The sequence below is a fragment of the Balaenoptera ricei genome, chromosome 17 (assembly GCF_028023285.1).
Source record: "Balaenoptera ricei isolate mBalRic1 chromosome 17, mBalRic1.hap2, whole genome shotgun sequence".
Lineage (NCBI taxonomy): Eukaryota > Metazoa > Chordata > Mammalia > Artiodactyla > Balaenopteridae > Balaenoptera > Balaenoptera ricei.
The window spans coordinates 64517648-64544268 of NC_082655.1; the positions used below are offsets into that span (position 1 = coordinate 64517648).

Consider the following 26621-nt stretch of genomic DNA (forward strand, 5'->3'; position numbering starts at 1 on the left):
CGATCGGGATAGCAAGTGGGGATCTTAGTGGACACTGGGGAGCTGGATGTGACCGAACGTACGGACACCGCCATTCACCGCTGCCGGGTCCGCGCCTCCCGCGCCGGGCGCCTAGTGCGCCAGCCAATCCCCTCGCGCACTCCCCTTCCCATTGGAGGCCCCGCCCCCCGCGCCCGGGATGCTGGGCCCCCGCGGCGTGACGCAAGCACGGCAGCTCCGCCCCCTGCGTCTCTGGCCTCGCCGGTGTTGGGGGGGGATGGTTCTATCATGGCGTCAATGCAGGTAAGAGGAGTTTGCAGCATCTGGGCGGGCTCCGGAGCCGCAGGGAGGATACGAGCGTTTCGTCCGGGGGGGTATCTGGGACTCTGGGGCACCTGGGCCGGCTCCGGAGCGGTCCCGGTGGCCGGTCCTTCCCCAGCGTCCGGGCGTTGGGAGGGGTGAGAGGCGGCGAGAAGAAGGGGGTTTCTCGGTCGGTCGAAGCGGACACCAGCCGGCCGGGAAGTTGGGGGATAAAGAAGGCTAAGGGGAGGAAAGGGCGAAGTTTGATGTTCGCTCAGCGGCAGTGATCTCGGAATCATCTCCAGCTGACACGGACGGCTCCCGCTGGCCTGACCCCCGCCCCAGGGATGTCTTTTCCTCCGCGGTCCCCGGCTGAGCGGAAACAGCTGCTCTCGCCGTTGTCGCCGGGGCAGGGGCGGCCCTGAGAGGGGCTGAGTGTGGGGAGCTGAAAAGGCGTTCCCGGAGAAGGCGGCTGGCTGCAGAGCGTTTCGCGGCCTCTGTTCAGGCCTCCCACGCCCGGCCTCCCTGGCTGCTCGGCCCCTCGGCTCCCCTTTTGACTCTTAGTCCTTTGCCCCAGGGGTACCTTCCTCTCTCAGCCTCCGCACTCTCAACGAACATACGTCCAGCAGCCCGTTTTCTCACTCTCCCCGAAGCTGCCCTTAGCCCATCAAAATCATTTGCCGCCTAATATGCAATCTCCTCGAGAGACAAGTCACCAGCTCCCCATACCTCCCGGGATAGATAGCTCTCCCTCAAATCTTTTTATTTCCTACGGTGCCCCACCCTTGCGGTCGCGGTTAGGCTACAGCCTTTTACCCCTCTTCCCCAGATCTTTAGTGGAACCTTAGTTTGGTAGGAGGTGTTTTGTTAACCCGTGTTGTATTTACCTGACTTGGCAATGCGTGGTTTTCTGGTTTTCCAACTTAATAGGCTCCTTTTTACCAAATCCACAAAGAGTTTGATTTTTTTTCAGGCAAAGATGGCATCCACAGTTGCAGTTTTGTAGAGATTAACTCTGCATTATCTATAGCTTGCGTTTAATTTACAGATGAAGACTAGCTCTGTCAAAACATAGGAAGAGAAGGCAGAACTCCCGTTTGGAGTGTCATCTGGAGCGCTTTTTAGAGTTTTAACAACATCTTAAAGAAGGAGACCACGTTTTTCTTGGAAGGATTTTATGCTTTTGTTTCTAGAAGAATAAGCACGTTTCCCTGTCCCCCTTCCATTTTTTCCTCTTTTTAGGAGAGAAAAGTGCTTTTCTTTCATCTCTTTTCTGCATCTTCTTCCTCTTCTGTGCACGTATTTGCTTCACATTTACTTCTGTGCTTTTGTGTTGTCTGTCCCCTTTCAGCCTCTCCATTCAAGACTCTTTTTACCTTTGCTTCTCCCTCTGGACTTTCCTGCAGAATAGAAAAAGAAAATTGTATATACCATTCCTAGTTGAAGAGATGTCATGAAGTAGTACAGAGGAAAAAAACAAGAACAATTTCAGGAAACGTTATACTTTACCCTAATCTCCCCAGAGACGTTAGAGAAGTTTCATCATTTGAGGCCAAAAAAGGAACTGTAAAACACTAGTTGAACAGTAGATCGGCTATATGACCAATTTAAGATTATTTGTATTAAAAGATTAAAATCCACTATACTTGTGATTATATTTGGCAGGAGGATTATAGAGATAACTAATTTGCTGATTAGATTTAGACTTTTAGTGTCTGGAGAAGACAGATTTCAGTTTTTAAGAGAAAAAAATTTGAGTCGGTACAAAACAATGTTGACAGTCTTGAATTTTACATGGCGACTTAAGCAATGGAAACAATGCTTGGCAGTGCAATACTGCGTTTTTCTGCATCCCAAGTACTACCTCTGACTGTCTTTTCACCCTTTATTCCTTTCTGTCTTCTGATTAGGGGAATGGAAAACTGATGTTTCCTATTTTAATTAAAACTAAATTCTTCCTTTTATTTGTATTTTAAAAATACCTGATACAGATTTTCTGGTAGTATCTTTTTTATTAAAAAAATTTTTTTAACGAAGCATAGTTGATTTACAATAGTTTATGTTTCAGACGTACAATATAGTGATTCACAATTTTTAAAGATTATACTCCATTTATAGTTATTAGGAAATATTGGCTATATTCCCTGTGCTGTACAATATATCCTTGTAGCTTATTTATTTTATACATAGTAGTTAATACGTGTTAACCCTGTCTCCCTATCTTGCTCCTCTCCCTTTTCCTCTCCAGTGTTAACCACTAGTTCTTTATATCTGTGAGTCTGTTTCTTTTTTGTTATATTCACTAGTTTTACTTTTTAGATTCCACATGTAAGTGATACTGTATAATATTTCTTTGTCTGACTGATTTTATTTCACTGAGCATAATACTCTCCAAGTCTATCTATGTTGTTGCAAATGGCAAAGTTTCATTCTTTTTTTTACGGCTGAGTAATATTTCATTGTTTGTGTGTGTGTGTGCGTGTGCGCACGCCAACATCTTATTTATATGTTCATCTGTTGATGGATACTTAGATGGCTTCCATATCTTAACAATTGTAAATAGTGCTGCTATGAACATTGGAGTGCATGTATGTTTTACATTAGTGTTTTCATTTTCTTCTGATATATACCCAGGAGTGGAATTGCTGTATCAAATAGTAGTTCTAATTTCTGTTTTTTGAGAACCCTCAATACTATTTTTCATAGTGGCTGCACCAATGTACATTCCCACCAACAGTGTAAAAGGGTTCCCTTTTCTTCACATCCTTTTCTGGTAGTATCTTGAAAAATATTTTAATATAGATAAACTGAGCTTTTTGAAACACAACACTTTCTGTGTGGTTATTCTGTGTCTTTGAACAAAATTTTTTCCTGACCATCTTAATGGCAAAATTTAACTCCTCAAAACAAATAAATTATACATAAAACTACAGCTAAATTATGAAATTTGTTCATTCACTCATCAGTTATTTTTTTGAGGGCCCACTATGTGTCTGGTATTCATCTAGGTGCTGGGGATACAGCAGTGAACAAAAGCAGGCAAGGTTTCTGCCCTTGTGAATGTAATAGTCTGGTTAGGGGCAATGGATAAGAACAAAATATTTAAGTTAATCACTATTATATTAGAAGGTGATAATGCTATGGAGAAAAATTGTGGAAGGAGGTTAGGAAATATTTTTTGGATTTTAGTTTGAGTGCTTAGGAAAAAATAAGCTATACATGACTGCTGCTCTAACCATGTCCTTACCTAAAAAAGTTTTCAGTAGATTTCTTTATCTTAACCCACACCAGGATATTATTGCTGATGAAGAGGTTACTTAAGCTGTAAGAGGAACTGTATTTTAAAAACATGCATATTATACAAATGTAACAAGATTTGATTACTTACATTGATAAAAATAAATAAATAAAATAAATTAGCTTTTAGGATCATCAGGATATCAAGTAAGGGTAGACTTTGAATTTCTTCTTTGGAGAGTATGTTGTTGTTTTGTCGTTTTTTTGTTTTTTTTTTTAATTGAAGTATAGTTGATTTACAGTGTGTTAATTTCAGGTGTACAGCACAGTGATTCAGTTATACATTTATATGTATATCTGTTCTTTTTCAGATTCTTTTCGGAGAGTATGTATTTTAAAGTTGATGTTGTAACTACTGCAGTATACTCTATCAGTGCCTCTCAACCTTTTTTTAGGCTGTGGCACACACAGAAAATACTTTTTGAATTGCACACCAGGGTGGGTGAGATTGTTGGAGGCTACAAGCACCTGGCCAGGCAGCTCAGAGTGAAACACTGGGGATGAGGATCAGTATTCTAGTACACCTGTAATGCTGGGGAAGCTCTGCTCTGTAGTTTTGCTAGAGTTGTTCTTCAATATACAGTTCAAGATTGTGGTTTTCAGATTTATATGAGCCCTTTGAGATGTTCTTTCCCATTTTTTTCTTTTTCTTTTTTCTTCCTACTGTTTCTTCCTAAAACAAAGTCACAAATCACCAAGTAAGATATGATTACATTATGTTTTAAGAAACCATTCTTTGAGAATGGTGGGTTCATGGTGATACTTAAAATTGGCAGGAGTTAGAGTAAAGAAATAGATTTACGTTTAATTTTTATGATTCTAGAATTCTTAAAATATTATGTGGAAAGTTGTCGATAACAAATTTTTAGATTTAGCATTTTCGGGACTTAGATAATTTGGTACAGACTTTCTATCCCCAAACTACAAAAGCATTATTAAAGTGAATTTTTATGTGATTCAAAGCATTTCTTAAAAGTGTAGCAATATTAGGGTATTCTGTTTTCAGCTAAACCATAAAATAGTATTTTTTGTGTTATGTTTCTTTTTTCATTTTGTACCTAATCTTTTTTTTTCCCCTATTGGCTCATTTCATATTATAAAATAATTAATATTGCCTCCCAGATATGTTTTCTGATTTTAGAATTTAGCTGTTTCATTCAGCCTTTATGTTGGAAGTTTTTAAGTATACCTGGTATACTTTTCTAAGTTAACCATCTAGATTTACTGATTTTAGGTAATGAACTACTTTTACCTTATGTCTTAAGATCTTAGAAAGTCAGTGTATAGTAGTTGATATTTGTCAATTCCAGAAATAGTGATATAATTGAAAGAAATGGTCAGTTGAATTATTTTTGCAGATTTTCTGTGTTTTCTTCCTCTCTCTTACTTAATTGGGTCTTAGACTATTGACTGTTGACTTGACTAGATGGAAGGAGATTGAGACTTAGTAACAGGAGATGGATTATGAATGTGTGCTTTTTCTTAGATGAGTTAGAAATAATAAATTATTTTGGATTATTCACAACTCTGCATTGCTGTTTACTCAAATAATTGGCTGTAGTGATTGAGAGAGGTAGAGTATGGGCTCTTGCTGAAATTATTATTGTAGTCATGTTACCTTGACAATTAGATTTCATATGACTGTTTGTTGACATCATTATGAAGGGTTACAGCATAATCAAAAGTTAGAAGACTGACTGTCATCATGGATCCTGAGGCTTACTGAGCACTGGATACTTGGGATGTATAGCTAGAATTACAGTATATGAGAAGGTTGGCTAGGTACCCTGGCTAGGAATGGGGCTGACAGGGAGCTGTTGGAGCAAGTGCTGAAGGAAAAGGGGAACAGCATAGAGTAGAATTGACGGTGTTCTGTGTGAATGAGAAGCGTAAGTAGATAGTAGACTACGTTGTGAACAAAAGCATAAAGTTGGGGTCATCATCTTAATTCTCAAAGCAGTCATTGTGGTATTTTTCTTTTTGCTATTAATCAATTACTACTTTACAAGATGCCTTTTATTTTTGTCCTAAAGTGTTGTTTTGGGTCTTTCATTTAACTTTTTAGGTCTCTTCCACTCCTCTGGGCCATAGATTACATTAGAATAGGAAAAAAAAAAATCCTTTCTCACTGTTCCTTAAATGTGCACATAGTGACTACAGTAAATGCTTGTCAGTCACTTGACATAGCAAATTCTGCATTAATTTAGTTCTATTTTAGAGAAATCCAAAAAATTTCACAATTTGTTTGGAAACACAAACGATCCTGTATAGCCAAAGCAATCTTGAGAAAGAAAAACGGAGCTGGAGGAATCAGGCTCCCTGACTTCAGACTATACTACAAAGCTACAGTAATCAAGACAGTGTGGTACTGGCACAGAAATAGAAATATAGATCAGTGGAACAGGATAGAAAGCCCAGAGATAAACCCATGCACATACGGTCACCTTATCTTTGATAAAGGAGGCAAGAATATACAGTGGAGAAAAGACAGCCTCTTCAATAAGTGGTGCTGGGAAAACTGGACAGCTACATGTAAAAGAATGAAATTAGAACACTGTATACAAAAATAAACTCAAAATGGATTAAAGACCTAAATGTAAGGCCAGACACTATCAAACTCTTAGAGGAAAGCATAGGCAGAACACTCTAAGACATAAATCACGGCAAGATCCTTTTTGACCCACCTCCTAGAGAAATCTAGTAAGCAATTTTCTTATAGTAAGGTTGAATACCTATAAAGGAATAACTTAAAATTCATATTTATATTACATGTGTATTCACCCCAAAGTTTGCTTTTTTTCTTGATTTATGTGTTTGCCATAACTTTATGTTTTTCAAAGTATTTTCATTTTCTTCCTCTCTGGATTCTTATTCCAGCCTTGTAAAATGGGAAGTCAGATAATCCCATTTCATTCTATTAGAGAGAGTGACTTTTGATAAGTAATCACTTATTTGGGAAGTGACTTACCCAAAATTTCATTGCAACTGAGTAGTGAAGCTGAATTGGAAACCAAGCTCTAAAATCTACTGATGCTGTTAAGTTGGAGGTAATGAACATATTAACAAGTTTGGTATTGTTGAGAAATCATTTGGATAATTATTTAAATCTTCATTCAAGAATTTAGCATTTACTAAAATATTTTATAGCTTCTATAGTTAAGAAAATGGGAGGAGAATATTCCTTATACTTTAAAATATAAAGTCACTTTATCAAAATTTTTACAGAGGTTCTTTATGCATATACTTGTGCACTGAGTAAAATTATAATGGCAAATCTTTACTGTTCAAAGATAATCTTTATTATTAAGGAGAATTTTTAAAGGGGTGATCTGGCATTTTTCTGAAAATATACTTCTGCATAGTATTTATCTAAATTGAGCATTTGTTAAATGAATTTTATTGCATCTTTATATCATTGTCTGCTTCATTATTTTACCTACATAATACTTGTTCTTGTTTGTCAGGTGTTTTAAGAATGTCTTCATTTGATAGCCTTTATTTGGGAATGCAGTTTTTGGAGTACCAACAAATGGTGCATGCCTTTGAGTTACTTTATTCTGAGAAAAACTAGTTTCATTCAGTTGCTTTTGTAAAAAAATTCATTAGGAAAACGTGCTCAGGATCTGGAATCAAAAGACCTGGATTCAGGTTCTGTTTCACTACATAACAGTTGTGTTGCACAAAAATCAGTGTAGTGAAGTGGTTAAGACAAAAGTAGATTAACAGAGAGGTAAAAATTTGTAAAACTCCTTTCTTGATTTCCCTTCCCAAACTTGTTCTTTCTATAGTATTCCCCATGTGGTACATGGCAACTTCATTCTTCCAGTTGTTCAGTCAGAAACCTTGGTTTCATCCCACTCCGTAGTCAAACCAGCAGATTCTATCCAGCTCTACCTTCAGAATAAATCCAGAATCCAACTGTCTGCTCTTCTGCATCATTACCTGATGTAAATCATCATCATCATCTGTCATCTGTATTATATCAACAGCTTCCTAACTGGTTTCTCTGCTTCTGCCCTTGTTCCCTTACAGTCTTTTCTCAACTCATCAGATTCTTTCAAAACAAAAGTCAAATGTCACTTCACTCACATCCTTACTGTGGCTTCCGTATTTTACTCAGAATATAATCCAAAATCCCTGTTAATGACCATCGCCCCACCCTCCTCACTTCTCTACAGCCTTATGGGCCTCCTTGCTATCTTTGCCCCTGTTATTTCCTCTGCTTGGAGTGCTCTTCTCCACGTATCTGATGGCTCACTTCCTTTTTTTTAAATCTCAGATCTTTGTTCAAATGTTTTCTCAGAGAAGCCTTCCTTGATCACCCAGTACAAAACAGTCCTCCCACTGTGGCACTTGCAGTGCCCCTTTCCCTGCTAAATTTCATCTTCATATCCCTGACATATTGTAAATTAACATACTATTTCTCCTGGACATACCCCAGTGCCTGGCATGTAGGGCCTCAGTAAATGTCAATGGAATAAGCACAGCTTTTGGATTCAGATAAACTTGGTTTGAATTCTAGTTTTGCCATTTAATATCTGTGTAACCTTTTTTTTACCCATACTATGGGTAATTACTTCATGTCATAGATCTTTGGAATTGTTTTTGAATTATATCTTATAATTCTTATAATAGACCTCTTATTTTAAACTACCTCTATCAAATACTCACTTTAAAAAAATTTTGATTCCTGGTCCTGTGTTGGCTACCAATGGAAAAAAACAAATTTCCTTTATATGAAGTCTCTCCTTGTATTTACACACCACAGGAAGGAGAGAGGAAGTATGATTTCTAATTAGCATGTATTCTTTGCCAATCTTCTTCAGAATTTGAGAGTTAGCCAAGTAAAATTTTGAGCCTCTTACATCAGTTTTACATGGCATGTTCAGTTTTTTTTTTTTTTGGCCATGCCGTATGGCATGCTGGATCTTAGTTCCCTGACCAGGGGTCGAACCCATGCCCCCTGCAGTGGAAGTGCAAAGTCCCAACCACTGGACCGCCAGGGAAGACCCAATTTTTTTCTTTTTTTAATTGAAATATAACTCACATATCATAAAACTTAACCTGTTTTTAAAAGTATAAAATTCAGTGGTTTTCAAAATACATTCACAACCATCGTCACTAAAAGAATATATTCACAAAGTCACCCCCAGAAGAAACCCCTTACCCGTTAGCAGTCAGTCTGTTCCCAGTGTATCGTGTTATCCGGTCCCCCACGTCCCCACCTCCACCCTTGGAAATCCCTAATTTGTTTTCTATCTTTTTAGATTTGTCTATTTGGGGCATTTCATATAAATGGAATCATACAATATGTGGCCTTTGGGACTGGCTTCTTTCACTCAGCATAATGTTATTGAGGTTCATCCATATTGTAGCTTGTATCAGTACTTCATTCATTTTTAGGCTGAGTAATAGTCCATTTTATGGTTATACATACCACAATTTGTTTATCCGTCAATTAATTGACATTTGGTTTGTTTCCTGTTTCTATCAGTTAATTGACTGTATTATTTCTGCTTTTTTTTTTTTTTTTTTTTTGAATAATGCTGCTATGGGTATTTATGAACATGTTTTTGTATGGACATGTTTTATTTGTCTTAGGTATATACCTAGGAGTGGAGTTGCTGAGTCATTTGGTAACTCTTATGTTTAATTTTTTAAGGAACTGCCAGATTTTTCCACGGTAGCTGCACTATTTTACATTCCCACGAGCAGTGTGCAGAGGTTCCGGTTTCTACATATTCTGGCTAATGTTTGTTGTCCATTTAAAAAATTATAGCTATCTTAGTGGGTGTGAAGTGGTATCTCATTGTGGTTTTGATTTGCATTTCCCTAATGGCTAATGTTGGACATCTTTTCTTGTGCTTATTGGTACATTTCTTGGAGAAATGTCTATTTAAATCCTTTGCCATTTAAAAAGATAAGTTATCTTTTTATTGCTGAGTTGTAAGAGTTCTTTATATATTCTGAATTTATCAGACATGAGATTTGCAAATATTCTCCTATGTGAGCTGTGTTTGCACATTTTTCATGGTATCCTTTAAAGCACAAATATTTTTAATTATGATGAAGTCCAGTTTATTCTTTTGTCATTTGTACTTTTGTTTTCATATCTAAGAAATCATTACTTAATCCAAGGTCATGAAGACATACTTTATTATACCTCTCTTCTTCTGAGAGTGTTATAGTTTTAGCTCTTACATTTATGTCTGATTCATTTTTAGTTAACTTTTGTATATGGTCTGAGGCATATTTAGCTTTTATAGCATTAATATGGCAGGTTGTTTTCTTTCTGAAGTTGTATAGGTCCAAGATGAGAGTCCATCAGGTTTGATAATATCCTGCTGGATTCAAATTATTTCTCTTGGTGAGTGGAGCTGTTAGCTCTTTTTCAGATAAGAATTTATATTGCAGCCCTACTACTAAAAAATGTGATTATAATCCTGATAAACTATTACTGAGAATATTTATGTATTCATATATTGGCTTTTATTATAATTGAAATAGACACACGAACTTTGGTTTTTAGACTTGCAAAGCATTGAGTCATTGGGCATTTTAGAGGTCATCTAGTCCAACCATCATACCTTTAAATCATTGCTGCATTTTGTGATTAGAGCTAGTTGATAAAATGATTACTTTTGTACTGCATGAAAGGAAGCTATATTGAGCAAATTGATATATAGTTTTTTTAGTATATAGATTTGATATGAGAAAAATTGTTACGTTTCCTTAAATAGGAAAACCATTTTAAGGATTTTAGTGGAGAAAATTATGTAGCTGGGCATATTGGTGCCATCTTTGCTCTTTATGTTGCTGGAAACCTCAAATTCCTATCTATATAGCAATTAGTTTGAGCTACTTGATTTGATATTTCTACAGTCTGTCCACGTTATTCATGAATTCTGTATTTGTGAATCCACCTACTTGGTAAAATTAATTTGTAACCCTAAAATCGATTCTCATGGTGGTTTTGTGGTGATTTGCACACATGTGCAGAGTGGGAAGATTTGAGTTGCTGATGTGCATGTTGCAGCTCAGGTAAAACAGGGCAACTTTGCAGCTGTCATACAGTAAACAAGTGTCCTTTCTTGGATCTGTTTAGTGCCACTTTCTTTCACATTTTTGTGCTTTTAGTGATTTCACTGTTTAAAGTGGCCCCCAAGCATAGTACTGGAGTGCTGTTCAGTGTTCCTAGTTGCAAGAAGACTGATGTGTCTTGTGTAGAAAATATGTGTGTTAGATAACCTTCATTCAGACATGTACTGTTGCCCTTGGGTTCAGTGTTACTGAGTAAACAATATATATTAAGAACTCTGAACAGGAACACACACAAATTAAGGTTATTACTGATTGGATGAATGTGAGTGGAGGATCACAGGAACCTAACCCTGTATTTCCCCTAGGAACAGTGTTTCACTGTTTGCTAATTAAGTATTTGCTGTGACTTTACAGAATGTAACTACTGTGAATAATGAGAATTGACTGTATTTTGATTTAAATTTCAGTCCACCTTTGATTTGAAATGTACTGAAGCCAGGTTAAAACTGGCAAAATGTAATGTTACTACATTCAGGTTCCTTGTTTGCCTTTTTTCCATTTCCTACTGTAGATAAGTACTGTCCCCCAGTTTTTTTCTTGAGTTACCCACACAGTCCAAGTTAGTGGTTTTCAATGTTGGCATTATATTGAAGACACCTGGTGAGCTTTAAAAACAACAACTATCCACAGAGATTGATTAATTGGTCTGGCACGCATCTTGGGTATTGGAATTTTTCTCAGCTCCTTGGTAAGTCTGATCTGCAACCAAAGTTGAGAACTCATCTTAGCTACAATGGGAGAATTTAGCTGTGCAAATTATGTAAATTGGATAAGATATAATAAATCTCCAGATTTAGGGTTCAGGAGATGGTAGACATTTCAAAGTTGATACTTCTGGAGAGATCTTTTTAAGAACCAAATTTGAGACTATGAAAATGTTTATGTTTCTGGCTGTTTACATGATCACAGTTCTATCAAAGAACATCCATTTTCTGTACGTATCAGAGCAAATGTTGACTGCCTTTTCAATTTTTGTGAAATCTCGTTTGGTGGCCATTTTATAGAAAGAAACAACGTATCTGCCCTGAGAGTTCTTTGTGGAGGAGGATTAGTAAACAAAGTACATTAATATGCTGCTGCTGGTTGGTCCTCTAGGCTTAGTTATGAGCTTAGTGATTCTTCTGTGCCAGTTGTCTACCTAGACAAACTTACAAATTTTACATCAGAAATCTTTGGAGTTGAATATGAATAATTACAGTCTTAAGGGTTTCTTTGTTTTAGTTTGGTTTGGTTGTTTTTGATTGTTTTAAATAATCTTAGGAGTCCTTTATTAAAATGTGAATAGCCCTTGGAATGTTAGTCTTGTTTTTAGTCTTTTGGCCATTATTGTTGTTACCCCATGCCGCTCCCATTTTAGGCCTATGCTGAGAGCTTTTTGTCAGTCTGTTAAAATCACTGAGAATCAGGCTTTTCATGATTCTGGGTCCTGGGTCTGTCTTTCCTGTCTTTAGGCTGAACTGGACATTACTGCAAATTTGTAGATTTTGTCAGTAGCCTTTCCCTGCTATGAATACTTAATCTTTTTAGTCACTTTTTAATAGTGAGCTTCCACTTTGAATTCTGGGTATTTTCACAGTTCTCAGTCTTGTCTTTTCATTGTTTCTGAGATTTTTTTTAAACTTATCTAGCTAACTTAGTCCTTCTACTCTTTGTGTTTTTGTTTATTTATTTTTAAAAATTTTTGGCTGTGTTGGATCTTCATTGCTGCACGCGGGCTTTCTCTAGTTGCCACGAGCGGGGTCTACGCCACGAGCGGGGTCTACTCTTCGTTGGGGTGTGCGGGCTTCTCACGGTGGTGGCTTCTCTTGTTGCGGAGAAGGGCTTCTCATGGGCTCCAAGTGCGCGGGCTTTAGTGGTTGTGGCATGAGGGCTCAGTAGTTGTGGCGCACGGGCTTAGTTGCTCTGCGGCATGTGGGATCTTCCTGGTCCAGGGGTCGAACCCGTGTCCCCTGCATTGGCAGGCGGACCCCCAACCACTGCGCCACCAGGGAAGTCCCTGTACTTGTTGAATTCAGATTTTACTCGAAACCCCATTAGTTCTTTAAATCTTTATATCTGGCATCATGAAAACACCAAACTTAGCCTCAGTCTCACAGCTGTACACACTTCTTCTTACCTTGCGTGCCCTCACAGCACCTTTTACCTCTTTCATAGGATTTTCACTTCTGCCTTGTACTTACTATAAAGGTACTTTATTAGATTTTTAAGTCACTAAGGGCAGTGTGTTGCTAGTAGTAAGTACTCCAAGTGTTTTCTGAGTAAATAAATAGAACAGTTACTCAAGTAAATACTTTTTTCAAAATAGATCAGAAGTGATATCAGAACATTGCTTTTTTGCCCTATCTCTGATTCCTTTGATGTCTGTCTTTTGTTTCAGCTTCTGCCCTGGCCCGATTAAAGAAACTAAAGAATTGAATTGAATAGGAAAAAGTATATAGTATTTTAAAGTTAATGTTCATTTCCTGTTAATTATATACATCTCTTTAAACTAGATTAATATTTGGTTTGTAATTCTTTCACTTTGGACGTAATGCTTCAATGGAAATCTTCTTTTTTTTTCTTCCTTATGGTAGGTTTTTTCCTTAAGCTTCGAGTCCACAACGCTTATTTTGACAGCAAATAATTTTAGGTCTTGCTTCATTGAGACTAAAATTATGTGATTGCTCTCTCCCTAAGTCCAAATTTGTTGTGTCTCAGGATACTTCTCATTCCTGAAATTCTATTCCTTTTCTAAATGTTTTATTTGTAGGGTGTGTCTGGGTGTGGATCTGTTTGTGCATGTGGGAGGAGGAGGTATGAGGTTTTATTGGGTGGAGGGGTTTTGGTATAGGGAGTTTGTGATTGGTTCTTTCATATGTAGCAGAGGACAGAACATCTGTTGATGGTCTGTGAAGTGTGGACTGGGCTTACTGATAAGCGTTATTACCCATAAACATAGTATTGACTTAAAGAAAGGCACAAAACGTAAGAGTTACGAGTTTAAATTTTATTCAGGGTCTCACTGAGGACTATAGCCAGGACATAGCCACTCAGCTCTGAGGAAACTGCTCGAAAGAGGCAGGGGAGAAGCCAGTTTTTTTTTTTTGTTTTTTTTTTTTTCACACACGAGAAGCCAGTTTATATATGACTTTTGGCTGGGAAATACATGCAGTCAAGCATACATCTTGGTAAAAGATTACTGCTAATCACCAAGAACAGATATCTCAAGTGAATGATTTTAGTGCTTTTCTATGTATGGGAAGATACAAGCATCTGGGATCATTGAAATTCTTCCTGAGATATGCATCTAACTATTTAAGGGCCTGTTTATCCAAAGCACGGAGTTCCTTATCCTGTTTTTCACTCTGAATTCCTCTCAGGTTGTACTGTTGTTGGGCAGCTGCAGTGGGTTACTACTTAACTCTTGTAGAACTGGGTGGTGAGCAACAAACACTCTTTGTTCTTTGTCTATGGTAGTGACAGTTTTTTCAAAGTGACAGAGCTTTACTTCAGATTTTTTCAATTTAAATTATAATGGAAGAAATTGGTCAGTTTGGAATACTTCTACCAAAAACCACAAAAAACAACCCCTACAAGGATATAGATGTCTGGCTTAATCCTTGCAAGCCTCTAGTTTTCAGAAGTTTGATGACAGTGATTGAAGTACCAGAGGAAACTAAGACAAGTTAATGGTGATGGCTTGGAAAGGATTATCTATGATCCTGAATAGCAAAAGTGGTGTGAATAGGTGTTACTTCTTCCTTTTTTTCTCAGCACCTATTCTAAAATTGGCTGTTGTATCTGGTTGTGACTGAAACCAGATTTTTCTGTTTAAGATACATTGAATTTTTTTTTTTTTCCGGCTTGTGGAGTTGAACCCGGACCACCACAGTGAAAGCCCGGAATCCTAACCACTAGGCCACCAGGGAACTCCCCCATTAACGTTTTTTATTATCTTATCTTAGATCCTCATAAACTGGCAAAAATTAAGACTAAATTTTTAAAAATTCAGCAGCCCTTGTTTTTGTAATTGAAAAAAACAATTGAAAGGTAAATTGATAATTTCTTAAACTAACAGCATAGGATGCCAAAATTGATTTTATAAGTCAGTCATTTATACTTTCATATTTCTTCATTCTTTATTAGAATGAAACTTGGTATAAATACATTTTATGTTTTCTTTATTTTTTTAATAAACTGAGTTTTGCGTTGCTCTCCGAAAAAAACGAGTTGTTGGTTTTTAAAAAAAATTAAATCCTAATAGCCTTGTATTCCCAGAGATTTTACATATTAATGTTAAAGAAGTTGTTGACTTCTGAGTTTGCATAGAGTGAGAGAAACATACTAAAGATATTCTTTCTGAGAATCTCAGAATCATACTGTTGCTATTTTTGACAGCTGAGGCCCAAATATGTGTAAATTTGTAAGCAAAAATTGTTTTAAAGAAGACTTAGAGATTTGAATTTGATCTTTATTTAAAATAGTGGTGTTTATACTCTGTAGCTTTTTTTTTTTTTAAATAAATTTATTTATTTATTTTTGGCTGCATTGGGTCTTCGTTGCTGCGTGCGGGCCTTCTCTAGTTGCGGTGTGCGGGGGCTACTCTTCGTTGTGGTGCACGGTCTTCTCACCGCGGTGGCTTCTCTTGTTGCGGAGCATGGGCTCTAGGCTTGTGGGCTTCAGTAGTTGTGGCTCGCGGGCTCTAAAGCGCAGGCTCAGTAGTTGTGGCGCACGGGCTTAGTTGCTCCGCGGCATGTGGGATCTTCCCAGACCAGGGCTCGAACCCGTGTCCCCTGCGTTGGCAGGCAGATTCTTAACCACTGCGCCACCAGGGAAGCCCCTGTGTATCTTTTTAATAACACATTGTTATTGTCTTTTATAAAACACAAATTGAAACTTCTGAAGAAAATCAGTTTTATTTTGGTCACTTCTATACGTATGAGACATTCTGCTGTCTACCTTAAACACCAGTTCTTAAGCATATTGCTGTATTCCTTATGTTAAAAAATCTTCCCGCCAGCATTAAATGTGATCCTTTTTTCTTACTTTCTAAAGTTAATGCGTCTAACTAGTATTATGAAAGTTTCCACCGACATTATCAAGAGAAAATATTGGTGGAGGAAGTCCCTAAAATCACAGCATGGCATAACCGAGCATACACATATTGAGGAAGAACAAATGGCTGTATACATTGAATGTAACAAAAAAAGTTGCCCAAGCTGTCTTTTCATTAGATGGATATTTGGGTTTTGTGAGGTAACTAACCAGGAATGTTAAGGTTAGTAGTTCATTTTATAAATTATTTTATTTATTTATTTTTGGCTACGTTGCATCTTCGTTACTGTATACGGGCTTTCTCTAGTTGTGATGAGCGGGGGCTACTCTTCGTTGTGTGCAGGCTTCTCATTGCAGTGGCTTCTCTTGTTGCAGAGCACAGGCTCTAGGCGCATGGGCTTCTGTAGTTGTGGCACGTGGGCTCAGTAGTTGTGGCACCTGGGCTCTAGAGTGCAGGCTCAGTAGTTGTGGTGCACGCACGGGCTTAGCTGCTCCACGGCATGTGGGATCTTCCAGGACGAGGGCTCGAACCCGTGTCCCCTGCATTGGCAGGTGGGTTCTTAACCGCTGTGCCACCAGCGAAGCCCTAGGAGTTCATTTTAAGATTTTATTCCTGCTGATAGAAACTCTCTTTGTAAATAATGCCTAGAAATGCATGGGGTTATAATATTTTGTGTATGTTTAAGTGGGTAAGGGGAGCAAGGGGGAGGAAAATATTTTATACTGACTAGCTTTTCCCCAATACTATTTTTAATTAAAACTGGAAATTTATTTGCCTTAGATAAGATACAAGGTAATGATAACATGAGTTATGAACATATTTGGTTTTATAGTGGTAATTTGTTCATTTGGTTAACAAAAAAAGTTTGTGCTAAAAACAGCTTTATATTTAGTTTTTTGGAACATTTTAAACCATTATAGTTATGTAGGGATATGAATATATATAAATAACACTACTCACATTAGATGAGGTTATTATATCACACAAGATTTATGAGATAATATTGAGAAGTGCTTAAAACCATAATGAGAATATGTATATCACTTGTAAAACTACAGAAAAGTAATTATAGGTATATATGACTGAATTAGGCTGACAGTGTATGTGGAGGAAGCTTTAACTTGTGAAAATTAAGTAGAACCTGGGTTCTGGAATTTTTGAACTAAAAGAACTCTATAGAGAGGGACTTCCCTGGTGGCACAGTGGTTAAGAATCCGCCTGCCAATGCAGGGGACACGGGTTCAAGCCCTGGTCCGGGAAGATCCCACATGCCGTGGAGCAACTAAGCCCGCGAGCCACAACTACTGAGCCTGCATGCCACAACTACTGAGACCCGTGCACCTAGAGCCCGTGCTCTGCAACAAGAGAAGCCACCACAATGAGAAACCCATGCACTGCAAGGGAGAGTAGCCCCCGCTCACCGCATCTAGAGAAAGCCCGTGCGCATCAACGAAGACCCAATGCAGCCAAAAATAAATAAATTTATTTTAAAAAAAAATAAAAAAAAAAGAACTCTAGATAAGTTAATCTTTTTTTTTTTTAATGAAAAAATGGGCCCAGAAGTTAGGTAACTTGCGTAGGTTTATGATACTTAAGGTGTACCTGCAATTCAAGAAGTGGCCTCCCTAATTTAAAGTATTTGTAATTTGTACTTTTCAGATAAATTTACCTGACAGAATAAAAATGTTTTCAGATTATTTATAGTATCAATTTTATTTATCCAAGATGAGTTCCATTGCAAAACCAGGTTTTATGTTCACTGAAAAATGTTGAACGTAGAACAGTAAAATTTGCAGTACGAATGCAGTACATCTTTAAGAATACATATTTGTTAGAAGAGTATTCTAACAGTAATGCCCAGTAAATTATAAATAACCAGATGTGTGTTCCTTTGAGACTAAATCTACAGGAAGGATAAATCTATGTAACTAAGATCCATCTATTTTTACAGCTTAAGAAGAATCTTATAAAATCTTTTTAAGTCACAAAACTTTAAAGATAAAAGTTGTGGAAGCTGCCTTTTGGTATAGAGTGTTGAGCGTCAGTACTTGTTCTAACAGTATGTCATGATCTAATTAGCCGTATTCCTGTTTCCACTTTTTTTACCATTGTAAGCTGTCTGTGTGCTGCTCCCTCTCCCCCCACACCCAGTTTTGTGTTATTCTTTTTTTTTTTTTAATTTTTTTCTTTTAATTAATTAATTAATTATTTTATTTTTGGCTGCATTGGGTCTTCGTTTCTGTGCGAGGGCTTTCTCTAGTTGTGGCGAGCGGGGGCCACTCTTCATCGCGGTGCGCGGGCCACTCACTGTCGTGGCCTCTCTTGTTGCGGAGCACAGGCTCCAGACGCGGAGGCTCAGTAGTTGTGGCTCACAGGCTTAGTTGCTCCGCGGCATGTGGGATCTTCCCAGACCAGGGCTCGAACCGGTGTCCCCTGCATTGGCAGGCAGATTCTCAACCACTGCGCCACCAGGGAAGCCCCTTGTGTTATTCTTTAGGGTAAGTTTTCAAGAATGCTGTTAGTAAGTCATAGAATTTGTATTTTCTAGCTCTCAAAATACTTGATAGTGAGTTGAAAGTTGTAAAATGTGAGAAGTATCGCAGAAATAGGAAGAGAGCCAAGTTTGGTATAATAGAATCAAAGGGGGAAAGCTCTTCACATGAAAGATTGTTAAGTGATATGCCTGTGAAATAAGACCTCCAGTAGGTTTAATAAGCAAGTGGCTTGAACTCTGAGAAGCTTGCAGGCATTGAAGTTTAAGTGAATGTATTAGAGGGGAAGTAGAGGCAGTGGGTGTTGACCAATTTCATGGAGTTGGACAGTGAGAGGAAAGGAAGGAATGGACAGAGAAGATAAATGATGACTGTTTTAAAGCTAGGAGAGACCCAAATGATGACTGAAGGGAAGGGGTTATGGACTGGGAAAGAGTGAAGTTATTAGAAACCAGATTATTAACCCTGAGAACAATATCCTGGATGAGTTGATAAGGCATGAGGTCCAGAGAGAGAGGTGGGAGGGTTTCAAGAAGGGGAGAGAATCTTCTTTCTCTGGGAGTTAAGTGAAGGACCAGAGATTGACTTTAGGGATGGTGTGATTTTTATTTATTTTTCTTTTAGTTATTGGCTAAAAATAGGGAAACAAGTTGGCAGTTTGCATTTTTTTGCATATTTAGTATTTTTGCTTAGAAGGAAGCTTTTCATTAATGAATTTTGGAGAATATTTGTGACAGAGTTTATAGATTTGAGCTGAAAGAAAAGCTGAAGTTTATTATTTAAAATATTACCCCAGGGAATTCCTTGGCAGTCCAGTGGTTAGGACTCTGGGCTTTCACTGCCAAGGGCCCAGGTTAAAAAAAAAAAAAAATTCCTTCAAACAAATGAAGTTGATACATATTTTCATGAACTTCAAAATATTTTTTAAAATTTCAAAATATTAAATTTGCTGACCCATCTCATTCTAACAATCTGAGGTAGATATTTAATTATGTAGAAATTAAGCTACAGATTATTATTTATCCAAAGTCACACATATTACACACTCCTGGAAAGCAGGTGTTGAGTTTGCCAATTGAATATATCCTTTATAGCACTTGTATTCTTTATTTTTTGGGGGGCTGCACCACATGGCTTGCAGGATCTTAGTTCCCCCACCAGGGATTGAACCCAGGCCCCTGACAGTGGAAGCGTGGAGTCCTACCCCTGGATTGCTTGGGAATTCCCATGTTCCTAAGGCTTGAATTTTACTTAACATTTTTAACAAATAAGTGACAGATCCTATTATCCTAAATCCTAATTCTTGTCTCTTGTGATAGATCTGCAGTTTGATTTGTAGGTCAAGCCAAACTTTGCACTCAGCATATATTTATTTAAGGCTTGATGTGTGCCAAACCCTGGCTATAATCTACATTTTCCACCACATAGCATGTCTTATGCTTTATGACATTATATTTGTTCCAGCAACTTTATTAATACTTATCAAAGCCTCTGAATGTAGCCCAGCATGACCAAATCTGGAAGGTATAATAAAAAATTTTTAATTGTACCTTTACAAGGAAAAAAACCACCACATTTAAATATTCTTCCAGTGTCAAAAAAGGTTAGCTAAAATGAGACCTCAACTCTTATCAGGCTTAGTGCTAATTACTGCTTTTTACCTATAGCATGAAATGTAGTGATCACAAGGGCAGAACAGTAGACTCAGAACTGTAGTTTATTTCATTTGGAGTCAAGGTTTCTGGGTAACTTAAATAATTTTTTTGGAGCGTTAATTTCCAAAACACCGGACAGATAACTTCTGAACTAGCTTGAGAAATTTGGGTTTGATATTTTATTTGGAGCGTTAATTTCCAAAACACCAGACAGATAACTTCTGAACTAGCTTGAGAAATTTGGGTTGTGAACTCATTGCCTCCTGGAGCTGAGGTGGTTTAAAAAGTACGCGTGATGGATCCATTAGGTTCATGGTAGAGAGCATACCCAGCCTAGAGTTTTAAAAGGCCAGGGGACTTCCCTGGTGGCGCAGCAGGTAAGACTCCGTGCTCCCAGTGCAGGGGGCCCCGGGTTCGATCCCGGTTAGGGAACTAGATCCCACATGCACACTGCAACTAAGCAGCCCGCCTGCCGCAGCTAAGACCCGGCGCAACCAAATAAATAAACAAATAAAAATAAAATAAAAGGCCAGGCTTCAGCTCTGGTTGATTCAGCTATTTTTGTCTATCTGAATATTCACGGGAAGTTTGAATCCACGGGTCCAAATGTCAGCTGCCTCCAACCCCACATAGACAGAGACTAGCTGCCTCTACCTGTTCCTCCTCCTGCATTTGTTTCAGATTAATAGTACCACCGTTACTCAAGCTAACATCCTGGAGTCGTTCTCATTTTCTTCTTTCTTACTCCCCCTATCATTTACCACTAAATCCAGTCTTTTGTATCTCGATTGTTCACTAGTAATGTCTCACCTCTTTATTTTTCTAAGTAGTTTTCAGTATGGCTTCCTGGCCTTCATTCTGTCTTAACTCCAGTACATCTGCCACACTGTTGTCAGTTATCATTCATTTTATTAAATTTTTATGTATGTTCATTGTTGAAATGTTAGAAAACTACCGATTAGTAAAAAGAAAAATCACTACCCTGAGAAGATGAATGGATGGTGAGATTAAGGGGTTATTTTAATTTTTAAATATTTTGGTTTCTATCTTTTCCTTATAAACATGGCATTTAACGTTGAAAAAAACGATTCCCTTGTTAACTCAGTCCCTAATCCTAAACATCTCCTCACAGATATTTCACATGTCAGTTATCACTCCCCTTTCCTCTTTTTTTTGATTCGTCTCATAAATATTTACTTATGCTAAAGTTTCTTCTCTGTTCTTTCACAACCAAACTTTTTGAAGTGGCCCCCAAAAAAAAAAAGGGTATGATGCCTAAAAAAGAATTTAAAAATCATAAGTGACTATTTTAAGGAATATTAATAAAATAATAAAGATATTAATATTCATCTAGCTTAAGAGATAAAAGTTACCATTACTTTTGAAGCCTCCTCTATGTACCTCTTCTAATTGTACCTCATTCCTTCCCAGAGTAAATTGCTCTCCTGGATTTTGTTTATCATCCCCTATTTTTCTTTACTTTTTTCTGACTTCTTTTGTTTAACCTTTTAAGATTAATCCATCTTGATGGATGTAACAGTACATTTTTTAGACTAAGTAATATTCCATGTTACAAAGTCTTTTATAATTGTTTATTTTACTCCTAATTTTTTGTGAACATAGCTGCTTTAAATATTCTAACACACCTTTCCTGATGCACATGTGCATGGTTTTCTCTGGGGTATGTGTATATATCTAGGAGTGGACTTGCTGGGTTGTACTATGTCTTTGTTCAGTTTTACCAGGTAATGTCAAAAGTGGTTAAATAAGTTTATGTTCATGCTGGTAGTACAGGAGTTCCAGGGACACCACATACTCCCCAGCACTTGGTATTGTCTGACTTAATTTTTGTGGAAGACATCTCATTGCAGTTCTGTTTCACATTTCCTTGAATGATAAAGAGGTCAGATATCGTTTTTATTTGTTTATGGGCCATTTGTGTTTCCTCTTCTATGGAATGCCTATTGACTGTTTTTCAGTTTGGTTATCCTTTATTGATTTTTATAGGAGTTCTTTTGTATGACTAAATTCTTTTCCCAGTTTAAGATTTGATTTTTCACTTTCAGTGTCTCTGAACTGCAAAGAGAATTTATCAGTCTTTTTCCTTTTTGGTTTGTACTTTCTCTGTTTTAAGAAATCCTTTTCTACTGTGAGCTCATGAAATTTTTCTAAAATTTTGTCCTAAAATGTTGTCTTCTAAAAGTCTTGCAGTTTAGTCTTTCACATTTAAGTCTTTAATCCCTTATGGGTTGAGTTAGGGATCCAATTTCTTTTCTTTTCTTTTCTTTTTTTAACGAATACCCAATTTGTCTTAGCGCCATTTACTAAGAAGCTTTCCTGTTTGGTCAACAGTCAAGTTTCCAAATATGTGTGGGTCTGCATCATCTGGGCTATCTCTTCTGTCCCATTTGGCCTGTATGTGTCCATATTTGAGTTTATGATGAAATCTTGATGCCTACCAGGGCTAATCCTGCTGCCTTTCAAATCTAGATGTCTTTTTAAAAAAAATCCAGATGTTAAAAGAAACTAGCAAAAATGTAAGATAAAGCCACCTTAAGAAAAATGAATAATTGAAAGGAGTTTTATATTTCACTTAACTTTGCCTTTCCTGATCAGAGTATGTTTACATATGCTTGTATATCATATGTTTACCCTTATTTTTAAGAGCTTATGCTTCTCATTTTATTTTTTATTGAAGTATAATTGACCCACAACACTATGTTAGCACAACATTTAATATTTCTATGCACTACAAAATGATAATGGTAAGTCTAATTACCATTTGTCACCATAAAGTTATTACAGTATTGTTGACTATATTCCCAATGTTGTACATTTCATCGCTCTGACTCATTTATTTTGTAACTGGAAGTTTGTACCTCTTAATCTCCTTCACCTATTTCTCGTTCCCCCACCCACCTCCTGTCTGGCAGCCACCTGTTTGTTCTCTATATCTATGAATCTGTTTCTGTTTCTTTTTGCTTGTTCATTTGTTTTGCTTTTTAAATTCCACATATAAGTGAAGTCATATAGTATTTGTCTTCCTCTGTCTGACTTGTTTCACTTAACATAATACCGTCGAAGTCCATCCATGTTGTCACAGATGGCAAGATTTCATTCTTTTTTATGGCTGAGTAATATTCTGTTGTGTATATATACCACATCTTTATCAGTTCACCTTTCGATGGACACATAGGTTGCTTCTATGTCTTGGCTATTGTAAATAATGCTGCAGTGAACATAGGGATGCATATATCTTTTCAAATTACTCTTTTTGTTTTCTTCAGGAAAATACCCATAAGTGGAGTTGCTGGATTGTATGATAGTTCTATTTTTAGTTTTTTGAGGAATCACCATGCTGTTTTTCATAGTGGCTGCACCAATTTACATTCCCACCAACACTGCATGAGGGTTCCCTTTTCTTCAAACCCTCCCCAACATTTGTTATTTGTTGTCTTTTTGATAATAGCCATTCTGACAGGTGTGAGGTGATATCTCATTGTGGTTTTGATTTGCATTTCCCTGATGATTAGTGGTGGTGATCATCTTTTAATGTGTCTGTTGGACATTGTATGTCTTTTTTGGAAAAATGACTGTTCAGGTCCTCTACCCATTTTTTTAAAAATAATTAATTAATCTAGTTTTTGGCTGTGTTGGGTCTTCGTTGCTGCATGCAGGCTTTCTCTAGTTGTGACGAGTGGGAGCTACTCTTGTTGTGGTGCGCGGGCTTCTCATTGCGGTGGGTTCTCTTGTTGTGGAGCACGGGCTCTAGAGTGCAGGCTCATTAGTTGTGGCGCATGGGCTTAGTTGCTCCACGGCATGTGGGATCATCCTAGACCAGGGCTCGAACCTGTGTCCCCTGCATTGGCAGGTGGATTCTTAACCACTGTGCCACCAGGGAAGTCCCCCTCTGCCCATTTTTAAATCAGGCTGTTTGTTTTTTTGATGTTGAGTTGTATGAGTTCTTTGTATATTTTGGATATTAATCCCTTATCAGATAACATTGTTTGCAAATATCTTCTCCCATTCAGTAGGCAGCCTTTTTGCTTTGTTGATACTTTCCTTTGCTGTGCAAAAGCTTCGTATTTAGTTTGATGTAGACCCATTTATTATTTATTTTTTTTGCTTTTGTTTCCCTTGACTGCAGCAGCATCCCCCAAAATATTACTAAGACTGATGTCAAAGAGTGTACTCCTTAAGTTTTATTCTACAGGTTTTTTGGTTTCAGGTCTTACTTTTAAGTCTTTAATCCATTTATAATTTATTTTTGTGCCTGGCATGGGAGAGTAGTCCATTTTGATTCTGTTGCATGTATCTGTCCAATTTTTCCAACACCGTTTATTGAAGAGGTTGTCTTTTCCCCATTGTGTATTCTTACATCCTTCTTGCTGATTAATTGACCATGTTAGTGTGAGTTTCTTTCTGGGCTCTCTTTTCTGTTTTATTGACTTATGTGTCTTTTTTTGTGTCAGTACCATATTGTTTTGATTTCTGTATCCTAGTAGTATAAGTTGAAATCAGCAAGTGTGTTGCCTCCATCTTTGTTTTTCTTTCTCAAGTTTGTTTTGGCTATTTGGAGTTTTGTGTTTCCATTATAGATTTTAGATTTGTTCTGGTTCTGTGAAAAATACATTGGTGTTTTGATAGGGGTTGCATTGAATCTGTAGATTTCTTTGGGGAGTATGGTCATTTTAGAAATATTAATGCTTCCAATCCATGAGAATGGTGTATTTTTACATTTGTTTGTGTCATCTTCACTTTCTTTCATCAATATAGTTTTCAGAGTAAAGATCTTTAACCTCCTCCGTTAGATTTCTTTCTAGGTATTTAATTTTTGATACAATTGTAAATGGGAATGTTTTCTTAATTTTACTTTTTGATAGCTTCTTGTTCATGTATAGAAACACAACAGATTTCTGTATATTACTTTTGTATCATTCAACTTTACTAAATTCATTTATTAATTTGAATAGTTTTTTTGGTGGCCTGTCTAGGGTTTCCTATGTTTAGTATCATGTCATCTATAAACAGTAATGGTTTTACTTCTTCCTTTCCAATTTGGATTTCTTTTGTTTCTTTTTCTTATCTGATTGCTGTGATAATGCCACTTTTCATATATAATACATTTTGTATTGGAAATAGTTATTTTCATAAAACAATGTCTGTTAATAAACAATGAATTTATTTTTATTTTTAAATAAACAAAATTTAAAATTTCACAGTTGTAATTTCTATTGCAGTAAATAGCAATATATCTATATTTTCCCCCTATAAGCAAAAGCTTTTTGGGTTACTCAAAAATTTATAAGTGTAAGAGGCTCCTGAGACCAAAAAGTTTAAGACCTATTGCTCTAAAGTAAACATTTAAAACTCTTAATATATACTTTGTTAAGTACACTTTTAGCTATATTCCACACCTTTTGATAGGTAATATTTTTGTGATAATTCCTTTTTTTTTTTTTTTTGGCTGTGCTGCGGGGCTTGTGGGATCTTAGTTCCCCCACCAGGGATTGAACCTGGGCCCTCGCCAGTGAGAGCACGGAGTTCTAACCACTGGACTGCCAGGGAATTCCCATGATAATTCATTTCTGAATATGTTCTAGTTTTCTTCTTTGATCATTGAGTTGTTGGAAGGTGTGTTTTAAAATTTCCTAATGTATGTGGGTTTTTTCCAGTTCTTTTTGCTGTTGATTTCTAATTTACTGCATTGTGGTCAGAGAATGTGATTTGTATCACAGTTCTTTGAAATTTGTTGAGGTAGACTCTGGCTTCACACCAGTTTTTATAAATGCTTTGTAAGTGCTTGAAACGATTTTTTTCTCTAGTTAGTGTCAGTGTTTTTAAAATGCTCTATTGATCAATGAGCAGGTAGGAAAATAGTAAATACTCTAGATACTTTTAGGCAGAGGGAGATTTCATGCAGGTAATAGGTTACAAGGGTGTGGTTAGGACTAGAGCAGCAAAAAGGGTAGAGAGGGTTTGAGAGGAAGAGGGAGGTTGTCTAAGGATCTGGGAGTTGTTACTACCTATGGCTGGAACCAAAGAGCCTGCACTTGCTACTAAGCTGCTGGAGCACTGGTACAAGTTACTGCTACTTGGTAGAACCACGCACACTCCTGCAACTCAGCAAGAACCCAGGAGCTCAACTTTTGCTGATTTTTCTGGAATCTACAGCTGCCAGCTCTTGACTTCAATAGGAGACACCTTCCGTTGGAGGTGTTTCAGAACCAGGAGTAAAATGGGAGGGGGAATGGCATTTTTCTTCTACTTTTTTTCCCCTCAGTACCTTCTTTTGGCAGAATGGAAGACAGAGGAGTCTGACAGAAATAGTTCACAGGCTTTTTTGTCTGCTTGATCTATCCATTACTTTGAGAGATCTTAATAAAATTTCCTACTATGAAGGTAGATTTGTTAATATTCCTTTGCTTGTCTATTTTCAAAGCTAAGTTGGGTATATACAAGTTTTTTTTTTATCATTTAAAATTTATTTTATTTTTTACATAGCAGGTTCTTATTAGTTATCTATTTTATACATATTAGTGGGGTGTATACAAGTTCTATGCTTTTGATGAACTGAACCTTTTATCATTATATAGTTTGTTTTTTTTAAATCTCTGTTAGTATTTTTGGTCTTAAAGTCAGTTTTACTTGATATTAGTGTAACTTTGTCAACTTTCTTTGGCCTGGTATCTTTTCTGTCCTTGATTTTGAACCTTTCGGTGCCCTTATCTTTTAAAAATCACATAAACTGTATATTGTCAC

At 37.1% G+C, this 26621-nt stretch overlaps 1 protein-coding gene across 1 annotated transcript in view; it reads left to right on the top strand.

The window, feature by feature from the left end:
- Window positions 1-209: 209 nt before the first annotated feature.
- The window catches only part of UBE2W (ubiquitin conjugating enzyme E2 W), a 68740-nt gene continuing 42328 nt past the window's right edge, over window positions 210-26621 (top strand). Inside the window, exon 1 of the mRNA XM_059901988.1 lies at window positions 210-282. Within this exon, the coding sequence (XP_059757971.1) occupies window positions 268-282 (15 nt within the window). The 5' untranslated portion in view covers window positions 210-267. The remainder of the gene's footprint in view (window positions 283-26621) is intronic.